Source organism: Triturus cristatus, chromosome 7, assembly GCF_964204655.1.
Source record: "Triturus cristatus chromosome 7, aTriCri1.1, whole genome shotgun sequence".
Lineage (NCBI taxonomy): Eukaryota > Metazoa > Chordata > Amphibia > Caudata > Salamandridae > Triturus > Triturus cristatus.
The window spans coordinates 1757189393-1757208523 of record NC_140590.1 but is presented as its reverse complement, the minus strand read 5'-3'; the positions used below and the strand labels follow the sequence as shown (position 1 = coordinate 1757208523).

The 19131-nt window shown below is 49.9% G+C and overlaps 1 protein-coding gene and 1 long non-coding RNA gene across 2 annotated transcripts in view; one reads left to right on the top strand and one right to left on the bottom strand.

Moving 5' to 3' along the window:
* The window catches only part of LOC146813010 (C-type lectin domain family 2 member B-like), a 123290-nt gene extending 119290 nt beyond the window's left edge, over nt 1-4000 (bottom strand). The window contains exon 1 of the mRNA XM_085620028.1: nt 3469-4000. Coding sequence (XP_085476154.1) covers nt 3469-3577 — 109 coding nt within the window. The 5' untranslated portion in view covers nt 3578-4000. The remainder of the gene's footprint in view (nt 1-3468) is intronic.
* Nucleotides 3301-19131, top strand: part of LOC146813009 (uncharacterized) — a 132356-nt gene continuing 116525 nt past the window's right edge. The window contains exon 1 of the long non-coding RNA XR_014966942.1: nt 3301-3397. This is a non-coding gene — a long non-coding RNA (uncharacterized LOC146813009). The remainder of the gene's footprint in view (nt 3398-19131) is intronic.

Below are 19131 nucleotides of genomic sequence, written 5' to 3'. Positions count from 1 at the left end.
AGCCAATAGGTCTCGCCTTTGGGACCTTATAAGTGTTTAGTCATGCAACAGTTGATATTGTTGCACCAAGGATATTGTGCTTCATTAAATATAATATATGCAGATGCGCAGAATCTCATACACTTTGTTTTTTTTTTTACCATTGTTCTGTGTGAGGAGGGACCATGACTCACAAGACTCCCTTAGCAATCCTAATAAATTAACATATTACGCTCTGCACCTCTTCATACACAGGTTATACTATGGCGTTGTTTCGTGTTGCTCTGGGGTAAGCCACCTCGCTGTGTCTGGAAATTGTAAATCTGTGAAATGTGTAACCCAAACGTGTAAATTCCATCTTGATGCACACAATGTTGGATCTGTGGCCCCTGTCCCACAATTATTGTGCAGCTAGGATCGCTATGTAAACACCGACGCATAAGTCCTGACAGGGCGAGCGTCTCTGAGCTCTGTCACTGAAAGTGCGCATTAAGTGACCAGCACTTCAAATGGGCCGGTACCTGCGCGTCTTTAATTTGAAAGAAAGGGAGTACCGGCACTTCTCAGTAACAAGCAGTTACTCTAAACAGTGAGTACCAGCAGTTCCGTATTTCCATTTAAAGCACTGTATTAGTTAGTGGGTGTGTGGCGCGGTGCAACAGGCAGCGCCGAAGAGACAAACGCGAGTTGTGCCGGAAGGCGGAAGCGCTGTAAATATAGACACCTGTCTCTAATATATCTCACTTTTAAGAGGAATCCGGTAAGAGGCTCGAACACACGCATAAGGTAGATTGATGTATGTATGCCCGTGTGTGCTGTAAGGTACACTAGTTACACGCAAATATATCAGTTGGCATTTGTTTTATGTAAAAATGTATGTATTTAGAATGTAATGAAATTCAATGTAACTAAGAGATATTTCGACACACACACACACACACAGTGATGTGCAGTGTGTAATATGTAAATGTATTACCATTGTTCTATGAGGGAGGGGACTTAACTCTGCTGGGAGGAAGGCATGAGCTGGTGGCTCGCGACGCCCTCCCCTCCCTCAACAACGGTAATGATTTTTCCGTATATTTGGTCTGCATTGTGGTTATGCGGAGTTTGGCCATGGCGCTGTCGGATTACGTCATTTGAATCTATGTTTCTTATTACACGTTTTATGAGTAACATATTTATTGGGCCCATCGATTGTCGCTGGTGTGTTGTAAACCAGGGTTTTAAGTGGAATGAAAAAACTAGGGGGTGGGGGTTCTAAAAGGGGCGTGGCCGGTGTAATTAGGGCGTGGCTTAAAAAGTAAGCTACAAATATATGTTTAGCATAGTGTGCCGCCGGACCGAATAACCATTAACTATGGCTTTGTTGGATATAATATTGAAAATGCTTCAGTTCTGAAATGATGAGGCTGTGAAAGAACTGTAAACAGTCTCTTTAAAGTTACATCAAAGGCAGTGGAGGGTGGTACCCTGCAGAGTCTAGATTTTTTTTCCCCTCATTCTGAGGGCAAAAATGCAGAGCCGGGTAGGGACCCGTCTCAGCACCTGCTTTTCCGAACAGCCAGCGCAGAGCACTGGCAGGGCCAGGCCCACTTAAAGCCCTGTTTGTAAACATACAACTTTATGTATGAATGAATGCCCAGTTGTTTACATCCATAGCCGTGTTTGTGTGTGCGCGCTGTCTGTGTGTGTGCAGTCCCAGCTGTCCTCCGTATGCCTTAGGCGGGGCTCTTTGACCACTATTGCAAACTGTTTGCATCTATCTGCAGGTTGATCACTCGATCCGCAGAGAGCACAGATGTGCCTGGCTGCCTCGCGCCACATGCGCGTTGACACATATGCAGTGTGGCTCGCGTGCAGGTAGTCATCGTGCACGTTTACATTGCATCTTTATTCAGTATCTTCCGCTGCTCCCTTGTGGCTGCAGGTTTTGTAAGTATGCCATCTGGGACCCCCCCACACACACCACAGGATAATTGTATTTGTTCGCAATCATTAGGGAAGTAAAAATAATTGTAAATTAGATTTTTTTTAATGAGAAAAGATTCATTGACAGTGGTAAAGAATAACATTGCGCTTCCAAAAAAGAAACACAATGTAGCGTGCATTTTGAGAGAATGTGTTTTTTGAGCAATGCCAGGAATTGCTTTTGCTGCACAAAAGCCATTTGATAGACCGCGTGCACATTCAGACATGGCTTTAACAGAACGAAGCGTAACTGTTTTCTTTTGTTTACGTGCAAATGGTTTTCGTACGTGGAAATGATTTGCCTACGTGCAAATTTTTTTTTTTTTTTTTTTACCAGAAAAGTGTAAGGCACTTTATAAATGGTATTTATTTTGTGTAAATAGTGGGATAGAGCAACCCATCTGACATTGTTATAGCGCATGCATATCTCCTAAACAGAGTCTGAACAAAGTGAAAAGCTGCTTCTCATAAGTATGTGTGAAGTGCTAACAAGGTGTGAGCCTTTGTTTTCCCCTCTGCCGCACGTGCATCTAGATGTGAGGCTCCTGATTGCTGCCAGCCAGGAACCTTGAACAAAAGGAGCTCTGATGACCTCTCAGATTCGGCCTTTGTTATGGGCCCAGCAGGAGTCTGAACTAAAAAAAAAAAAGCCCCCTCCCGGCCTGCAGGTTGCTGGAATTAAAAGCAGACAACTGTGCAGGCGCTGCTGAATGTCTCCCCAAATTACACCGGCACAAATTCTGCATATTTTTTAGTGGGGCCCAACTTTTTGGCGTCCACCCTGTGGAAATAGTGGAGGACACTCGTGCCCTCAGTAGGGGCTACCTCCGACCACCCTCTCGGGGATGGGTCGCGTCGCCCAAGCACGTACATTAAACACTATATATATATATATATATATATATATATATATATATATATATATATATATATATATATATATATATATATATATATACATAGTTTATCCTACAAGAGCGATAGTGAAAGAAAAGTTGCGGCGTCACGAGCTGAGCTGTCGAGTGGTTCATGTCTCGGCGTCGGGTCAACGTCCTTTGATTCTTGGGATATCTCTTCAGCCCCCCCCCCCCCCCCCGGCTATTTTTTCGGTTTCGGAGTTTTAGAAGGCCCAACGTCCGCCAGTCTGTGATGCCATACTCATTACAAGCCAGACCCACTTCCAACAGGCACAGTGTGTGCTCCGATCCTTTCCCCGCACACCCTTCAAGCGCAATGCTGGTTTGGTGTTCACACCCAGAAATGCTACTTGTCACCGACGCCCTTTGATCTTTGTTCTGAAAGGAGGTTCAGCCTGAAGTCTCAGACGGGCGGTAAAAGCCCTACAAGCAAGGAGAACTACAGGCAGCCCAGCCAGCCCGCTCCCCACTAAAAAGGTGACTGTAAAAAAACAAGAGTCTTTCTCCGACGTGTGCTACCGTGTGCTGTGGTGAGTAAGCGTGAAAGGTTGGCACGGAGTGCTGGGGGGAGGGGGGGAGGACGGGGCGGGCATTGGCTCACCTGGGAGTGCGTTGAGGGTCCTTTTATCCTTTTCCCCCTGGGTGCAGTCCCCGTTCAAGGTCGCGAGCTCCGGGTCACCAGAGAGTGGGCGTTTGTCGGGAGCCCCCATGGCCGAGCAGTGAGAGGGTCTCACTATTCACAAGTGCACCCGAGGCGGCGGCGGCGGTCGATGTGAGACGGACCGAAGCCCCGCGGCCTCGCCCGGTTATACAGCTGCGGCTGTCAGGCAACGAGATGTAGTCCTTGTGCTAGGTCAAATACGCACAGCTGGAAACGACGGAACACCTGTTGGTCTGCCGGGGCCACGTGGACCAAAATCGGTAACCAGACTCAAGCGGGGGGGAGCTTCAGGAGATTCTCACAATGCTGTCCCATGCAAAGGGTTCGTTCATCTGTGCTCAAAGGCGGTATCCGAGCTAAAATAGACGGCCACCGTCACACTGAGCTTCTAGTCTGAGAAAGAGCGCCTAGAGCCGAATGCGGAGCCCGGAGGGTTGGGCACTGATTATGTACGTATTCGCGAGGCACGCCCAGAGCAGTTTCCCTGGGATTACCACACGCCTTGGGAGGGAGGGGTGGAGGGGGGAAGCAGGCCACTGACAAGATTATTGTGTGTAAAAGGCTGCTTTATTGGAAACAGGTGCACATTACAAATTAAAATCCTTGGCCGAAACGCCTTCCAAAACTAGGCCTCACTAAATATAACATGCCTAGCCCCGCCCCCGCCCCCTCCCCTAAATACCTTCGCGCCCGCCCCGCCCGTACATTACAACATTACAACAATATAAAACATTATAAAACATTATACAACATTACACTCCTGTATAACCCCCCAACAATCTCTAAATCCAAACCTTCTGTTAACCAAAACTCCCCTGCCTGCCCCTTTTCAGCTATCGGCCCCCAAACTGTGTAACCAAACTAAACTTACCAAACTAACCTTTCCCTGTCAATAACCCAACTCAAGCACAATAACTCCACCAACCTCCGGTAAAACTGACCAGAATTCACCATAACCCCCGCACAGCACCTGCTCCAAGCGACAAAGTACAAACATAGCAAAAAACCCCTTGCACACCTGTCCCCAAAAAACGCCTGAAAAATACGCAAAAGGGAAAAAACTGAAAAAACTTACACTAAAAACCAGCCCCAAAACGAAAAAGAGGGGGGCAAAAACCAAACGTGTTTTTTGAGGGGGGGTAAGGGTGGGAACAAAAAACACGCCACTAGCCTAGCTCCCGGCCACCAGGTCACCAAACCTAAAATGGTGGCCGGGAGCGGGCGCCCAAGGTATTTATACCTACGCAACATATAGTTACTTTTGGGCTATAATTGGGCTGCATTTGGGCTACATTTTCCCTACTGTCCAGCCCAAATTCAAAAACGGCCGCGCAGGGCCAGCAAACCCCTCCCTCCACACACCCCCTCCCAAACTGCCCGGGGGTGGGGACTCCCTGCGGTCGCCTTCCCCCCCCAAGCCCCCCTTGGGAGGGAGGGGTGGAGGGGGGAAGCAGGCCACTGACAAGATTATTGTGTGTAAAAGGCCGCTTTATTGGAAACAGGTGCACATTACAAATTAAAATCCTTGGCCGAAACGCCTTCCAAAACTAGGCCTCACTAAATATAACATGCCTAGCCCCGCCCCCTCCCCTAAATACCTTCGCGCCCGCCCCCGCCCGTACATTACAACATTACAACAATATAAAACATTATAAAACATTATAAAACATTACACTCCTGTATAACCCCCCAACAATCTCTAAATCCAAACCTGTTAACCAAAACTCCCCTGCCTGCCCCTTTTCAGCTATCGGCCCCCAAACTGTGTAACCGAACTAAACTTACCAAACTAACCTTTCCCTGTCAATAACCCAACTCAAGCACAATAACTCCACCAACCTCCGGTAAAACTGACCAGAATTCACCATAACCCCCGCCACCCAGAAAGAGGGGGGCGGTGCAGCTACCCTCCCCTCTTTCTGCCCCCCAACAAAAAAGGCTTTAAACACAACGAGCCTGATTCTGCCCACTCAAGCACCGAGACAAGACCTCCCTGAGCTCCAACAAGTAAAGATCCATGCCCAACCTTGACAAATGGACCCCATCTCCCCTAAAAAACTCTACTGCCTCAAAGCGGATATCTTTGTGGGTAACTCTCCCAAAGCCCAAATCCCGACAAAACCTGGAGATCTCCAAATTCACTTTCCTCCGGGACCTATCAATCGCCCTGGGCATCAAAGCCCCTCTCCACACCCTCCTCGGGACCAATTCTGTCCAGAGGACATGACAACCAGACCAATGCTCCTTCAACAACGCCAAGTCTCTTTTCATGGCTCGCAACAATACCACCCCTTTCACACTACAAAGATCATTCTCCCCCAAGTGAATTAAAAGAATATCCGGGCATTGTCCCTGCACCATGGCTTTATTCAGACAGGGGATCAGCTCCCTCCAAAGCATACCCCCCTTCCCCTTCCATACCAATCGAAAAAGGCTGCTATTGAAACCCAAACTCCCCCCAAAATAACTTTTGCACGCCTGAACGTGCGCCCACGTGACGAAGGAATGCCCCACAATCCACACCGTCAATTCCCTCGTGTGTGGCCCGGCCACCGAACCTGAAATGAAAAACAAATATGAGACTCAAACCAAAGCAGTGGACGCAGGCGCCGAAGGAGGATTTTCCCTTACATATTTGTGAAAGCAGGAAGATGACCAACGCCCCAAGCGCATTATATCGCCTTGTGACCAACCCCGGTTATGCGCCTCAGTCGCTGCCCCAATCCTGAAAGAATGTGTCCCGAACTGAGCTCCATCCAATCCCAACTGCTGTAACCCTTTACGCAGGACCATACGCAGCTGATAGTCAGAGACGCGCGCCCCATCTATGTGTTGAAAAACTAACTCGCCCCCATCCCCCCCTGAGAGCGTCTTCCATTGCCTCGCCAAGCGCAGCGGACATGTGCAACTAGGGGATCCTGCTTCCAACCAAACCCCTTTACCAACCCCCTTCTGATCTGTTTTGGAACTGGACAACCAAACGTGTACGCCTGTGTCCGATAGGAAAACATCCTGCCAACAAATACCCTGCTTCACCTTGGTCCCCAGAAGCTCCGAAACCCTGAAAGCTCCAAAAAACATGAAAACCATAAGGGTAGAAAACAATGAAACTTCAAAATCATCAGTGCAAACTGCAGGCAACACAGCCAGCAAACGAGCCAGCGTCTGCCAGGAAATCGGCAAACGGGACACCCCAGTACCACCCCGTTCTCTCGCCCACCCCTCAAGCATCCTGCGTCCTATTTCCCCGGCAGACGGGGCATAACCCCAAAACAGCTTACCCATGAAGGCAACCCCTGCCAGTTTCCCCGCAATAGTGACTCGTGACAGACCCTTCTCAATGAGGTCAAGGATAAAATGAACCACATCCTCTGAACTGCGCCCCGGCTCTTCCCTCCTACAAGCTCCTGAAGCCAAAAATTCCTTCCATGCCAATGTGTACGCCGTACGCGTGGAAACCGACAAGGAACCTACCACCAGTTGAAACACCCTGCGTTGCCGACCGACTAGAGGTGCTCCGGCATCGGGGTCGGTGTCCTGTCCGCCTCTTTGGCCAGCCCATGGAATCTCCCCCACTGTGAACGAGACAAAGCATCCGCAATGTCATTGTCCACGCCCGGCACGTGCAAAGCCCTGAATGAAATGTCATAGCGCAAACAGCCCAGCACAAACACCCTCATTAATTTCAAAATCTGCTCATCCCTGGCCGATTGTCTATTGACTATTTGCACCACCGCCATGTTGTCCACACGGAAAAGCACCCTCTTGTGTTCCAGCTCTTTGCCCCAAATGGTCAAAGCCACCAAAAGTGGGAAAAGTTCCAAAAAGGCAATGCTCCGCCCACCATTCTTCCACTCCTGAGGCCACTGCTCTGCACACCAATGCCCCTGCCAGTAAATGCCAAAACCCTCACTGCCCGCTGCATCTGAAAACAGCTGCACATCCCACTGCACGTCCTCGTCCCTGGCCAAAGGCACCCCGTTAAATGAGTGCAAGAAAAAGGACCACATCCGCAGATCCTCCTTCACCCCTGCCGACAGGCGCACATGATGATGAGGCAGGTGCCGGCCTGCTAAAGCCCGGCCCAGGCGCCGACAGAAAGTCCGCCCCGCCCGAACCACCCTACAAGCAAAGTTCAGATGGCCTAGCAACACCTGTATTTCCTTCACCGTCACCTTCGGTCGAGCCAACATCTCGTCCAGCAAAACCAACATTTTGGATTTCTTATCCGCGGGCAACCGAGCCTGCATCTCAACTGAGTCAAGTTCAATGCCCAGAAATGAAATGACAGTATCCGGCCCCATTGTTTTCTCCGGAGCCAAAGGCACCCCCAACTCCTCCATAAGCTCCTGAAACGACTCCAGCGCACGCCGGCACTCCGAAGAGCCCGAAGAGCCCACAAAAAAGAAATCATCCAAATAATGTGTGACCCAGCTGTGACCAGTGCGATGCATGAAAAACCACTGCAAAAAAGTGCTGAAAAGCTCAAAAAGAGCACATGACACCGAGCAACCCATAGGTATCGCCTTATCCACATACCATTCACCCTCAAATTGTATGCCCAACAAAGGCCAGTCGTCCGGATGAACCGGGAGCAGCCGGAAAGCCGACTTAATATCGCACTTTGCCATCCCTGCAGCTGCACCCGCGGCCACAACCAGTGACATGGTGACGTCAACTGAGGAGTATGACACCGAAGCAGCGTCTTCATCGATAAAATCATTGACTGACGACCCTTCAGGCCATGACAAATGCTGAATCTGCCGAAACTGCCCCTCCTCTTTCTTGGGCACCACACCAATAGGGGAAATGATCAAATTAGGAACTGGCCACTCTCCAAACGGGCCTGCCATCCTCCCCTCATGCACTTCTTTACGCAATTTTTCCCTCACCACCAGCTTGTGTTCTGCTGCGGATTTCAAATTATCCGCCCACCGTCTCTGCCGGGGCCCGTGGTACCCCAAATGAAAACCCCACCTGAAACCATCCAAAAGAGTCTGCTTTGCCCCCAAGTCCTCGTAGCAATCCAAGGCATCCTGTAGCCGAGCCAATTTAATTGGTGTAGGAGCCCTTTGGCCCAGAACCCTGTGCGCCCCTACCCCCTCGCCCACCCTGTGACTGCTGCGCGCTGCCAGACATCCCTGCACCAGCTTGCTGCCCTCCTGATGGCCTAACTCCCCAGCAGTTGACGAGGGGGTGCCGCTTGCCGCACTTAGAACACTCGTGTTTGTATTTACAATACTCCCGAGTGCACAGGCCCTTGTTGAAATCCCAACAAGCCCCGACCCCAGACTGTGATGCGGCTGAGCCTCCCACCCCACCCCGGGTGGCCTTTCCCTGAAAGGGCCGGTAGACTAGCGGCAGACCACTAGCCGTAAAAATCGTCTTACCCCCTGGCGCGGCCCCCATGGTATGTTGCCACAGGTCATTATCCAACTCGCCCCATTTAGCTTCAGCATCCCAAGCCATACGGGCTCGAAATTCCTCGTCATACTGAGCCCAAGCATAACCCGTACCAGTGATTTGAGCCTTTCGAATAACGTCCATATACTTAAATATGGCTACGCAGCGCTCGGGAAACTTTTCGCAGTAAACACTAGCATAAATTAAGAACGCCGCCGTCCAATTCTCGATCGTCAGCGGCACCTTAGGGCGCTTGGCCAACTCGTATTCCTCCTCTTTAGAACCCTCCTTAGACCTCACCTCCCTGTGTAACAGTTTCAGAATCTCCACATATTCACCCTTCCAAATACGCTCTTTTGTCGCCAGCATTAAATGCGCACCCAAGGGCTTAGTCACCCCCATATAAGGGAGCTTCTTGATCTTTAATTCCTTGCTCTGCGGCTTTTCCTTACCATCGCCTGCCTCCGCCTTAGACCCACTCTCCACCTTGGCCCCCGACAATGCTCCCTCCGTCCCCGTGCCAACTCCCGTGTCCTTCACATACTTGCCTCTATATAATCTCCCCTCCGACAGACCCCCACCCCCGTCCTCCCCAGACCCCACAGACACCATAATAGGTTTGGCCTGTGTTTTTGCGCTCTCACCTGGCTCTAAAGAGGGTGTGCGGACCGACTCCGACCGCCTCATCCCCCGTGCAGAAGAATCCCTTGGAGGATGCGCCCTCGCTGACGGGCCGTGCTCTCCTGTAGGTTTCACCACCAAGGACTGTGCAATGGGTGCCACACCCGGAACCTGCAACAGACTATGAGAAACATGAGAAATTCCCCCCCCCCTCGGTGCCCCGAATCTCCCCTTCCTCGGGGCTGTCCTCATCATAATCAAGGAGTATTGGCTCGTCCACCAGCAACTCCTCTGGAGCAAAATCCACCACACGGGCCTTACCGGACCCTGAATGAGCACTACCGGCCTCCGCGGCCTTAACACTATCCTGCGGGGGAGCCGACTGTACACGCCGGTCCTCCCCTCTACTCCGCTTAACACAACAATCCATCCTGTCAGAAAATTCCGTCCACCTTGACCGGCGTGACGTTGGGGCCAGCGAGGACGCGCCGGACCTTCGTGAGCTGGCCGCGACGGGATCCCCCGCCGGTACGGAATGTGCCGCGCAAGGCCTCATCCTCCCTTCTCCTCGGCGATAATGGGCCGCACCTCGCCCTACCGAGTCCGCTGCTCTGCTACTTGACCTAGCCTGGAAAGAAAAAGTTTGGACTGGTGTGCCAGGAGCAAGAAAACCACTAGCTGCCCGCGATCCAATACCACTCAAAAAACCCGCACTTGACACCCCACTAACCGACGCACTCACTCGTCCCACTCCCACACGCTGCGGCGCCACCCTCTCCTCCTCATCCTCGCTCCATTCCAGCCTAGCGTGACCCAACGCCGACGCCGCAACCTCGCCATAACCTCTCCCCATAGACAGCGACCTAACCGGCCTCAAACGGGCACGACCGCTCGCCCCATACACCGCCCTCGACCTGCCGCCACCTCCCGTTACCGGCCCCCGGGCACCTGACCAGCCCCCCGCTCCCTCCCCACCAAGGCCCCGTACACCTTCTGCCCAGGAGGGAAAAATGTCCAGGCCCTCGCTCGCAACACCCCCCCCAATTGCCTCCCCGACCCCTACAAACCAACCTTCGTCCCCAAACTCCCCTTCCCCAGCCCCCCCCCACAAGCTCCTAACCTACGGCCTGCCAGCCCACCCCTCCCTGGACCTGTAGCTGCTCTGAACTCTCCCGCTCCAAAAACCCCTGCTCCCCCTGCCACCTCAATTCCTGCGCCGAACACCACCCCTCCACCTGCGCCCATTCCCCTTCTCCCAGCGAGCTCGCCCCCACCGACAAACCCGCGCCCCCCGCAGAAGAAACAGGGGAAAACAACAAGGGGCTATCAGACTCTGACCCCCCACTCGCCTGTTGCACCATCCCCAACCTGCACAACTCAGGCGACTTCACCAAACCCAGCCCTCCTGACGCTAAATCCCTTGAAGACCTCGCCCCTGCCTCATAACACCTTGCACTCCTATCGACATCATAGCCCTTTCCCCCTTCACCCCCAGCTCGCTCCACCTCATGAAAATCCCCACGCTCCTCAACCGGGACAGGGAACAAAACCGCCGCCCCCTCCGCACTCCGCGCACGTCCCCCCTCCCTCGCGCTCAATAAATCACCCATCGGCACAGACGACGCGCGTTTTTTCATCCCGCGCCCGCCCCTGCGCTTAGCTCCCACCGCGGGGGAGAGATATCCGCTCGCCGGCACCACAGATAGGCCTGCCCCACCCTCCGACACAACGCCCGCCCCCCCCCCCCGCCGCACCCGACCCACATGGCGAAGCGACACGAGCGAGGGGCGCCTTTCGTAGACGCGGGCAGCCCCGCTCACTCAACGGCATTTGCTTCACCCGCTTCGGCGATGAGCACGCCGCCACCGCAGCCGCCACTCCGGCCGAGGCCTGATGCGTAGGGCGCGACGGCCCCACCACCTCACCCACGACCAAATCCATGCGGCCTGCTTCGGACAACAGCCTGAGGGCCTCAAGAACCCGGTAATCTTGCGACGCCATCGAAAATGAAGTCTGACAATACACACTGCTGACAATACACACTTACTGACAGTACGCTATCAACCAACAAAAAACACGCCACTAGCCTAGCTCCCGGCCACCAGGTCACCAAACCTAAAATGGTGGCCGGGAGCGGGCGCCCAAGGTATTTATACCTACGCAACATATAGTTACTTTTGGGCTATAATTGGGCTGCATTTGGGCTACATTTTCCCTACTGTCCAGCCCAAATTCAAAAACGGCCGCGCAGGGCCAGCAAACCCCTCCCTCCACACACCCCCTCCCAAACTGCCCGGGGGTGGGGACTCCCTGCGGTCGCCTTCCCCCCCCCAAGCCTCCCTTCCCTCCTCATCCTCGCACGCGAAGCAGGCCAGATTCACAACACATCACTGCTCCGTGATAACGGGAATTACCTCATCGTCCTGTTTTCCCCTCCCATTCCTTGACAGCACACATGCCAACATTTCAACTTCGATAAGAGGGAGAAATATGCGTGGGTGATAAGACCTGAATAACTCATAACACTAAACGGGTCAGGCGTTACCCAAAATGTATTGCAGGCAGTGGTGGCTGGTGACATTTGAAAGTTGTGGGGTGTAAACATCTGTGGGAGGGCACTGCGGCGAGCGCAGCTTTCATACCCTGAACACCTTTAGAGGGCTTGGGGGGGCGTTCTCCCCCCACCCCCCCCCCGATATTTTTTTTTAAAAAAGAGTGGGTAAATGGTGCATTTTCAAGCAAACTTGAGAAGCGAGTAGGTTAATAAATCAATTGTGAAAGTGCAGTTATTACATTAATAAAGGAATGTTATATAACAACATGTAGATAGAAATGTTTCTGAAGCTTGTCCCTGCCAGTGCCATGCACCTCTGAACAATATACATGCTGTGTGCCAGCAGGGCCTAGCGTCAAACATTTCTATAGTTATGTTTTTGAAGCCCCCAGCACAGTACGGAATCTGCCCTGTTAGCGGTGTCTGAAGAATTTAAATTGACCCTTGATCAAGATGCAGCAGTTGCAATACTGCTCCTAGACCTAAGCGCAGCCTTTGACACTGTCGCCTGTGGCTTGCTGGCTAACAAACTCCGGGAAGTCGATATTCAGGGATATGCCCTGTACTGGTTGGGGTCCTTCCTGGAGGGGAGGTCCTTCCAGGTTATGGAAGCTGGCCTCTTTTCTGACATTAAGCCCCTCGGGTGCCGTGTGCCACAGGGCTCATTACTTAGCCCCACGTTGTTTAATATCTATATGCGCCCGCTGGCGGACACAGTTCAAGGATATGGCATCGCAGTGATTTCATACACTGACAACACCCAGTTGGTGTTGTCTCGACTCCAGGACCAATGGCGAGTCAGGCCAGATGGAGCCCTGTCTTGAACAGGTGGGTAAATGGATGATAGGGAGCAGTCTGAAAGTAAACGAGGACAAAACCGAACTGATGGTCCTTGGCGACGCAGGGGTACCCAGGCCCCTGGCGAGCTGGCCACGCTGCCTAGGGAGCGCTCCAGTCCCAAGTACTGCTATTAAAAATCTCGGCTTCTGGATGGATAAGGAGCTCACCATGGAGACCAGGCAAGGAAGCTGGCAGATATTTGCTTTGGGCTGTTAAGAATGCTCCGGGAAAATCCTTGACCTAATTCCTTTACAGCTAACGGAAACGGTCATACACTCCCTGGTTACGTCCAACCTGGACTATGGTAACGCGCTCCCAAGTATGTCATCAATAGGTTACAGCTAGTCCAAAAAGCAGGGGCTAGACTTCTGTGTCAGATCCCAATGAAGGTTATCAGTAAAGAAGCATCGCAGAAAGCTACATTGGCTCCCGATTGAGGCGAGAATCAAGTTTAAAGCACTTTGCCTGACCCATAGAGCCATAAACAACACAGGGCCAAGCAAGATCAGAAATCTGGTAGGCCTGTACCTCCCTAAGAGAAGCCTTAGGTCCGGCTCTTAGCGACTGTTAAAAACCACTAGAATAGAAAGGGCCAGATGGGGTGAAGAGCTTTTCCCACCTTGCTCCCTAACTATGGAACTCTCTTCCTAGGGATATAAGATTCATAGTATCAGAATCCACCTTCAGGAAAAAACTAAAAACCTGGTTGTTCAATGAGTGCGATTAACCTCCTTTTCTCTCGCTTCTCCATGTTCATGCTTAGCGCTGGGAGGCCTTTGGGTAGCCATGCGCTCTACAAATCCTAAAAACATAAAAACAAGCGCTTTCGGGACCGCTCCCGCAAAGACTTTGGATTCATGGCCCGACAGTCGGAGCACGATTTCGGGTCATGGTCGCACTCCAGACACTAAAGGCATACGAGGTGGAGGTCCTTGTCCAACATCAGGCGGTTCCAGGCCTCGCACGGTTTAAACCCGGTCCGACGATGGGACATCCCTCGTACACCAGGAGTCAAAGACTCAAAAAGCAGACAAAAAGTCGAGACAAAGTTAGTCAAAAAGTAACTAAGGGGAAGCTCTCTCCGGACTTGCGCTAGTCTGGCGCAGAAAAAGAAAGAACTGGCGTCAGCCACAGGGGCGGCGTCCATGTAGACACCGCAACATCATCCCGGTAAACACGACGATGGACGCGGAGTCGACCGACGCCACCTACCGACGCGCAGGGGTACTGCTAAGAGAAAAAAATCTCTGGATCCAGTCTGACGTCTGGGGGTAATTCTAAGGTAAGGAATCTATAACTAATGGTCTCTTTCTGATATATAAGCCAATACATCTAAAAGAAAAGATAGTGCCAAAAACAAGGAGGTAATGAAGACGGCATCATATTACAAAGAGGTGCTCTTACCCACATAATACACTAGTTGTGTTCTTATTGTTATCGGCTCAAATTTTTGTGACAGAAAAGTACAAATCTGTACACCTGGAAGATAAGTTGGTGATAAAGATGTGGTTGGTGAGCACATTAGATCAGATACACTTTTTCGCACAGTGCAGTAGCATTTTTGAGGTCACCTTTTCTGAACATCTGGTGGCACAAAATGTACTAGTCTGTGTGTACACCTGGGAGGTGAGCTGGTAACAAAGATGAGAGGGTGGTAAAGACAAGAGTGGGATAACCAATTGCTGCAGAGACAAAATGGTTCTTACAAAGCAGATGTGTTATTTGTCAACAGTTTCAACCTTAGTGACATTAACCCCTTCAGCGCGGCGCGGATTACCGCGCCACGCTGAAGGTTCCGTGCGCGGGCGGGGCCGTGACGGAACGGTTCCGTCATACGCACAGCGCAACCGATGCGTATGACGGAACCGTTCCGTCACAAGCATCGGAAGGGTTAAGGAATATGAACTGATAGGTGTCATGGTTCAGGGCCAGAACAATGGACACGACAGGTAGCATGGATAACAAAGGGAATACTGTTACAGGACAGACATAGGACAGCATGGGTGGAGACAAGCTCCCCCAGATGTAGAAGAACAAATGTGATGGAGAGGAATCTAAATAATAAAGGGTAGGTGTAATACACATCTAGCTCTGTGTCTTCTGCCATCAAAATTAGTGAATGTTCAAAATCCCACACAGAGATACCCGACGAAGAAGGGTGCATATGGAATGGCTACAGAATCACATACTGGATGCTGTTAAGCAGAAGGCGGAAGTTATCAAAGTACCGATGAATCACTGAAGCTATACAGGAAGATGGCTGGGCCACTAATAAAGGGACATGCTTTGTATTCCACACACTAGCGATGGCTCAGACATTTTGGTCGAGCAGAGAAGTTGGGATTAATCTACAATTTTCCAGTTTCACTCTGTGCAATTCAGGTACCAGATGGGTACTATCTTTAACATCAAAGATTAATGCTGTGCCCTTAATTCTTGGAAGGGAAGATTAGAGCCTGTGCAAAAGGCAATCAGCATTTTATTTTTAGCAGCTGCACAATAGATTGTGCTAGTGCAACAAAATCAGTCCCAAACTCCTATTTTTGGTTTGTGCTGTGTAAAACTGCCAAACATAACATGTTTATATTTGTCACAGACTATAATCTCCCCCTCCAAGTATTAAGGACAAAGCAATGATCCCCGATTTTCTAGTTGCACACTGTGCAGTTCAGCTAGTAGATAGGTACCTACCTCTGATATTAAAGGATATTGCTTTCTTAGAGGGGAGAACCAGCAAATTAAAAGGGAGAGCTGAGCCAGGAGTGTGGCTTGGCTTTTAGGAAAAGTGAATTTCTCTAACATGTAGAACCTTTAACATTAAAACGTCACATTACAGCACTGTACTAAGAAATACTTACAAGTGATAGTTTTGAGGCACAAACCATTAGTGAACTAAGAGGCAAGTCATGTGTCATGTAAAACCTGTAAACTGCCCAGATTATTATACAGCAACATTATGGTCTATTAAATCAAACACAATCGTTTTTTTTATAACTGATATTCTGAACTCACATATTTGTAAGTGCTTTCATATGCGATCTTGAAGAAAAATGAGTTTTGGTGAAATAAAGTATTTGCCTAAGATCATACAATTTAAACGGCGAAGCCACAATTTACAAATCAGCCACTAAATATGTATCTATTGTCTTTACTTATGTTAATGCTTTGGTTTTACCTTTTTGTTCATTTTTCATGTAGCATAAAGGGACCCAAAGGTTCTGGAGCGCCTTCCATAAGCATCAGTTATATTACACAATGTCACCATTCATTGTTTTATGTTTATAGGCACGGGGAAATTAAGTGATTTGCCCAGAAACACAGGATGTTGAGCCAATGCTGGGACTTGAAACTGGTTCCCCAGTTCCAAAGTATGCACCTCTGGCCCTAACACCACATCTGGAGTATAGGGAGAATCAGCATTTCATTGTTGGCGCTAACAAAAACAGAGTTCTAAACTCTGTTTTTGTAAGCACTATGTGAAACGGCCCAAAAAAAAAGTTGATTTGTGTCACATGCTCTAATTCCCCTTAAAAAATTGAGGACAAAGAGTTAAGCTTTAATGTCAGAGGTAATTATTGGAGAGGGAGATTAAAGTGTGAATGAGATTGGCATCAACATTTTAATTTTCATAGTTTTACAAAGTTCTAACAAACACAGAGTTAGAAACCCTTGGTTGAAACACATTTTTTTTCTCCTAGGGGCTATTGATGGGTTTCACTTGTTTTTCTTTGTTTCTTAACCTGTGTCAGGAGCACAGAAAAAGGCTATGGCAGGCAGAGGGAGTGTGACAATATTGCAGGAGCAGGTTTCTGGCAGTGCCTACTTCGAGTCACAAGAAACCAATCCCTAGTGCCTGCTGCAGCCCACAGAGGAATACTTTTACGCAGGACGTAGGCAGGCAAAATTCTTTCCGGAGTCCTCGGCCCTGGGCCTGCCCAAGCTCACATTTAAACCAATAGCTTTAGGGAGGCTCAGGTTATAATGTATTGGCAACTACATGAGGCGGGGGAGGAAGGGCAGAGAGCAGAGGTCATTTCCGAACTCAATTTAGCTCTAAATTATCTCAAACTGATCATTCGGCAATCCGCATGGAATCGGGTTTTTCAATCCAAGAATCAAGAGGTGGGAGACTACCCATCAAATCGGTAGTCTCCCGCCTGAATCGGGAGGGTTGGCATGTATGTTAACAGTGAGCAGCTAGTCTGCTCGACAGAAACCTACTACCTTAGACAGACATGCCAACCCTCCCGTTTCAGGCGGGAGACTACCGATTTCAAGGGTAGTCTCCCACCTCCGATTCAGGCATCCAGAAACCATATTTCTCGGGGTTTCAGCTGACAGGGCTTGGCATTGTGTAACGTGCTAATCAGGCCCAGCGGTGCGACCGGTGCCACCGCACAGGGGGCTGACTCTTCGAGAGGCGCCGTGTTTATAAGTATTTTATTGTTTTAAAACCACCTGCTTCTGAATTTCTGGCCTCCACAATTTTCACACAAAAAATAAAAATGTCAAGACAACGCGGTGATTAACGTTCTTCCTGGCGAGAGAAGGAGTTCTGGCAAGCGGAAGTTTTAACTAATTTTATGGTAGCACAGAGTGTTAATGTCCCTGCTGCAAAGAATGTGTACCATGAAGATCACAAAGTGCATATAGTTTAAATAGGGAAGTGATTTTGTCAGAGAGATCCTTTTGTTCCTATCAGTGCAGATGTTACAATCCTGACATGGAACAGTGAGCTAATAACTGCCAAAGAGCTGCATGCAAAGGGCAAGGTATAGATTAGAGAATTATGATGTTTTCATCCGTTTTTCATTATTCTAATGTTTCAAAAAAGGTTCATTTCGGTAAAGAAAAAATCCTTATTATTAAATGTAACCCCCAACCATGTTTATAAAAAAAAATTCGGAGTCTGTGCGTCTCCAGACCAAGCACTCTTAAACTATACTGTCTACCAGTAAGGATGACATGCTACTCCTACACCTTGTATTATGTAACATTTCTTATACACTGATTTACACACTGATTGATTGTCGCAGTGTAGTGTTTGTGATGTAAAGTGCTCTGACACCCTAAACTGGTATAGGTGGCGTTATTAAACACATCGGAAAGAGAGTGGTTATGGAGACTTGAAGGGGAACTGTTAAAGGGTAGTAGTGAGGGAGTCTGTGGGAAGTGCCCGTGGGGGGCGCCAGCAAACATTGTTGCACAGGGCGCCACCAGCGCTAAAGCCGGCCCTGGTGCTAATTCTTCCATCAATAGTCAGAGTGGCGATGCGGGGGCTCTAGAAGGGGCGAAAAACCAACAAAGGCTCGTTAACAAGCGAATGGTCATTTAAAGACGTGAAGTACTCGGGCGGCTGTGTGTGTGCCTGGGAAGCTGTTTCAGCGCGGGCTGCCACGGGGGGGGGGGGGGTTGATTAGGGGTTGGTGTATGCACTGCCAGCAACCTGCCAGGCCAGTGCCCAACACTTGCATCACCATTAAAAATGCAATAGGCATTTTGGTTAATTGACGTCCATGTCTTTATCATCTCTTATTCTTGCTGTTTCTGTTGTATTTCGTGTATGCGTCTCTATGGACTTTCTCTGCTGCACACCGTGTTTATTCGTTGCCTTCTGTACAGTTGTTTAGCACTAAAAATGTAACCATTATGTCTTCATTAACTGTTGACTAAGGATGATATGGAAAAAGCCAAATGGTGTATTGCTAAAAGACTGCCCCTGGGGCGAATTCAGGGTTGTGGGTGGGGACGGGAGGGGGGGGGGGGGAGGGGGGTTGTGGAAGTGAATTCTCTGCGGCAGTTATCTGAGTATGCGTACTTTATTACTCAGGGGTCAGAAGTCACTCAGGGATTGAGACCAAAGCCGTATGTGCGGTTTAAACATGAAGTTACATTTATCGTTAAAATATGGCGGGCGCTGAGTAATCCGAGGCGTCACTGCCTTCTTTGTGAAGAAACAGCAGGCCGAGCTATGCTGCTTCAAAGACAGCGCTGGGCTTCTGATTGACACCGGGCAAACGTGTGCACGAGCCCAGACTTCTAAGTAAGGCGCTCAGTCATGTCAAGTCAATATTAACTGCAACATGTTACTTCCTGCATGCTAGGATGGCTGGGGCCCCGCCGGAATCCCCCAGGGTGGGTATCACCAGCCGAAAGAACCGAAACCGCCCTGTTCACCTAGTATT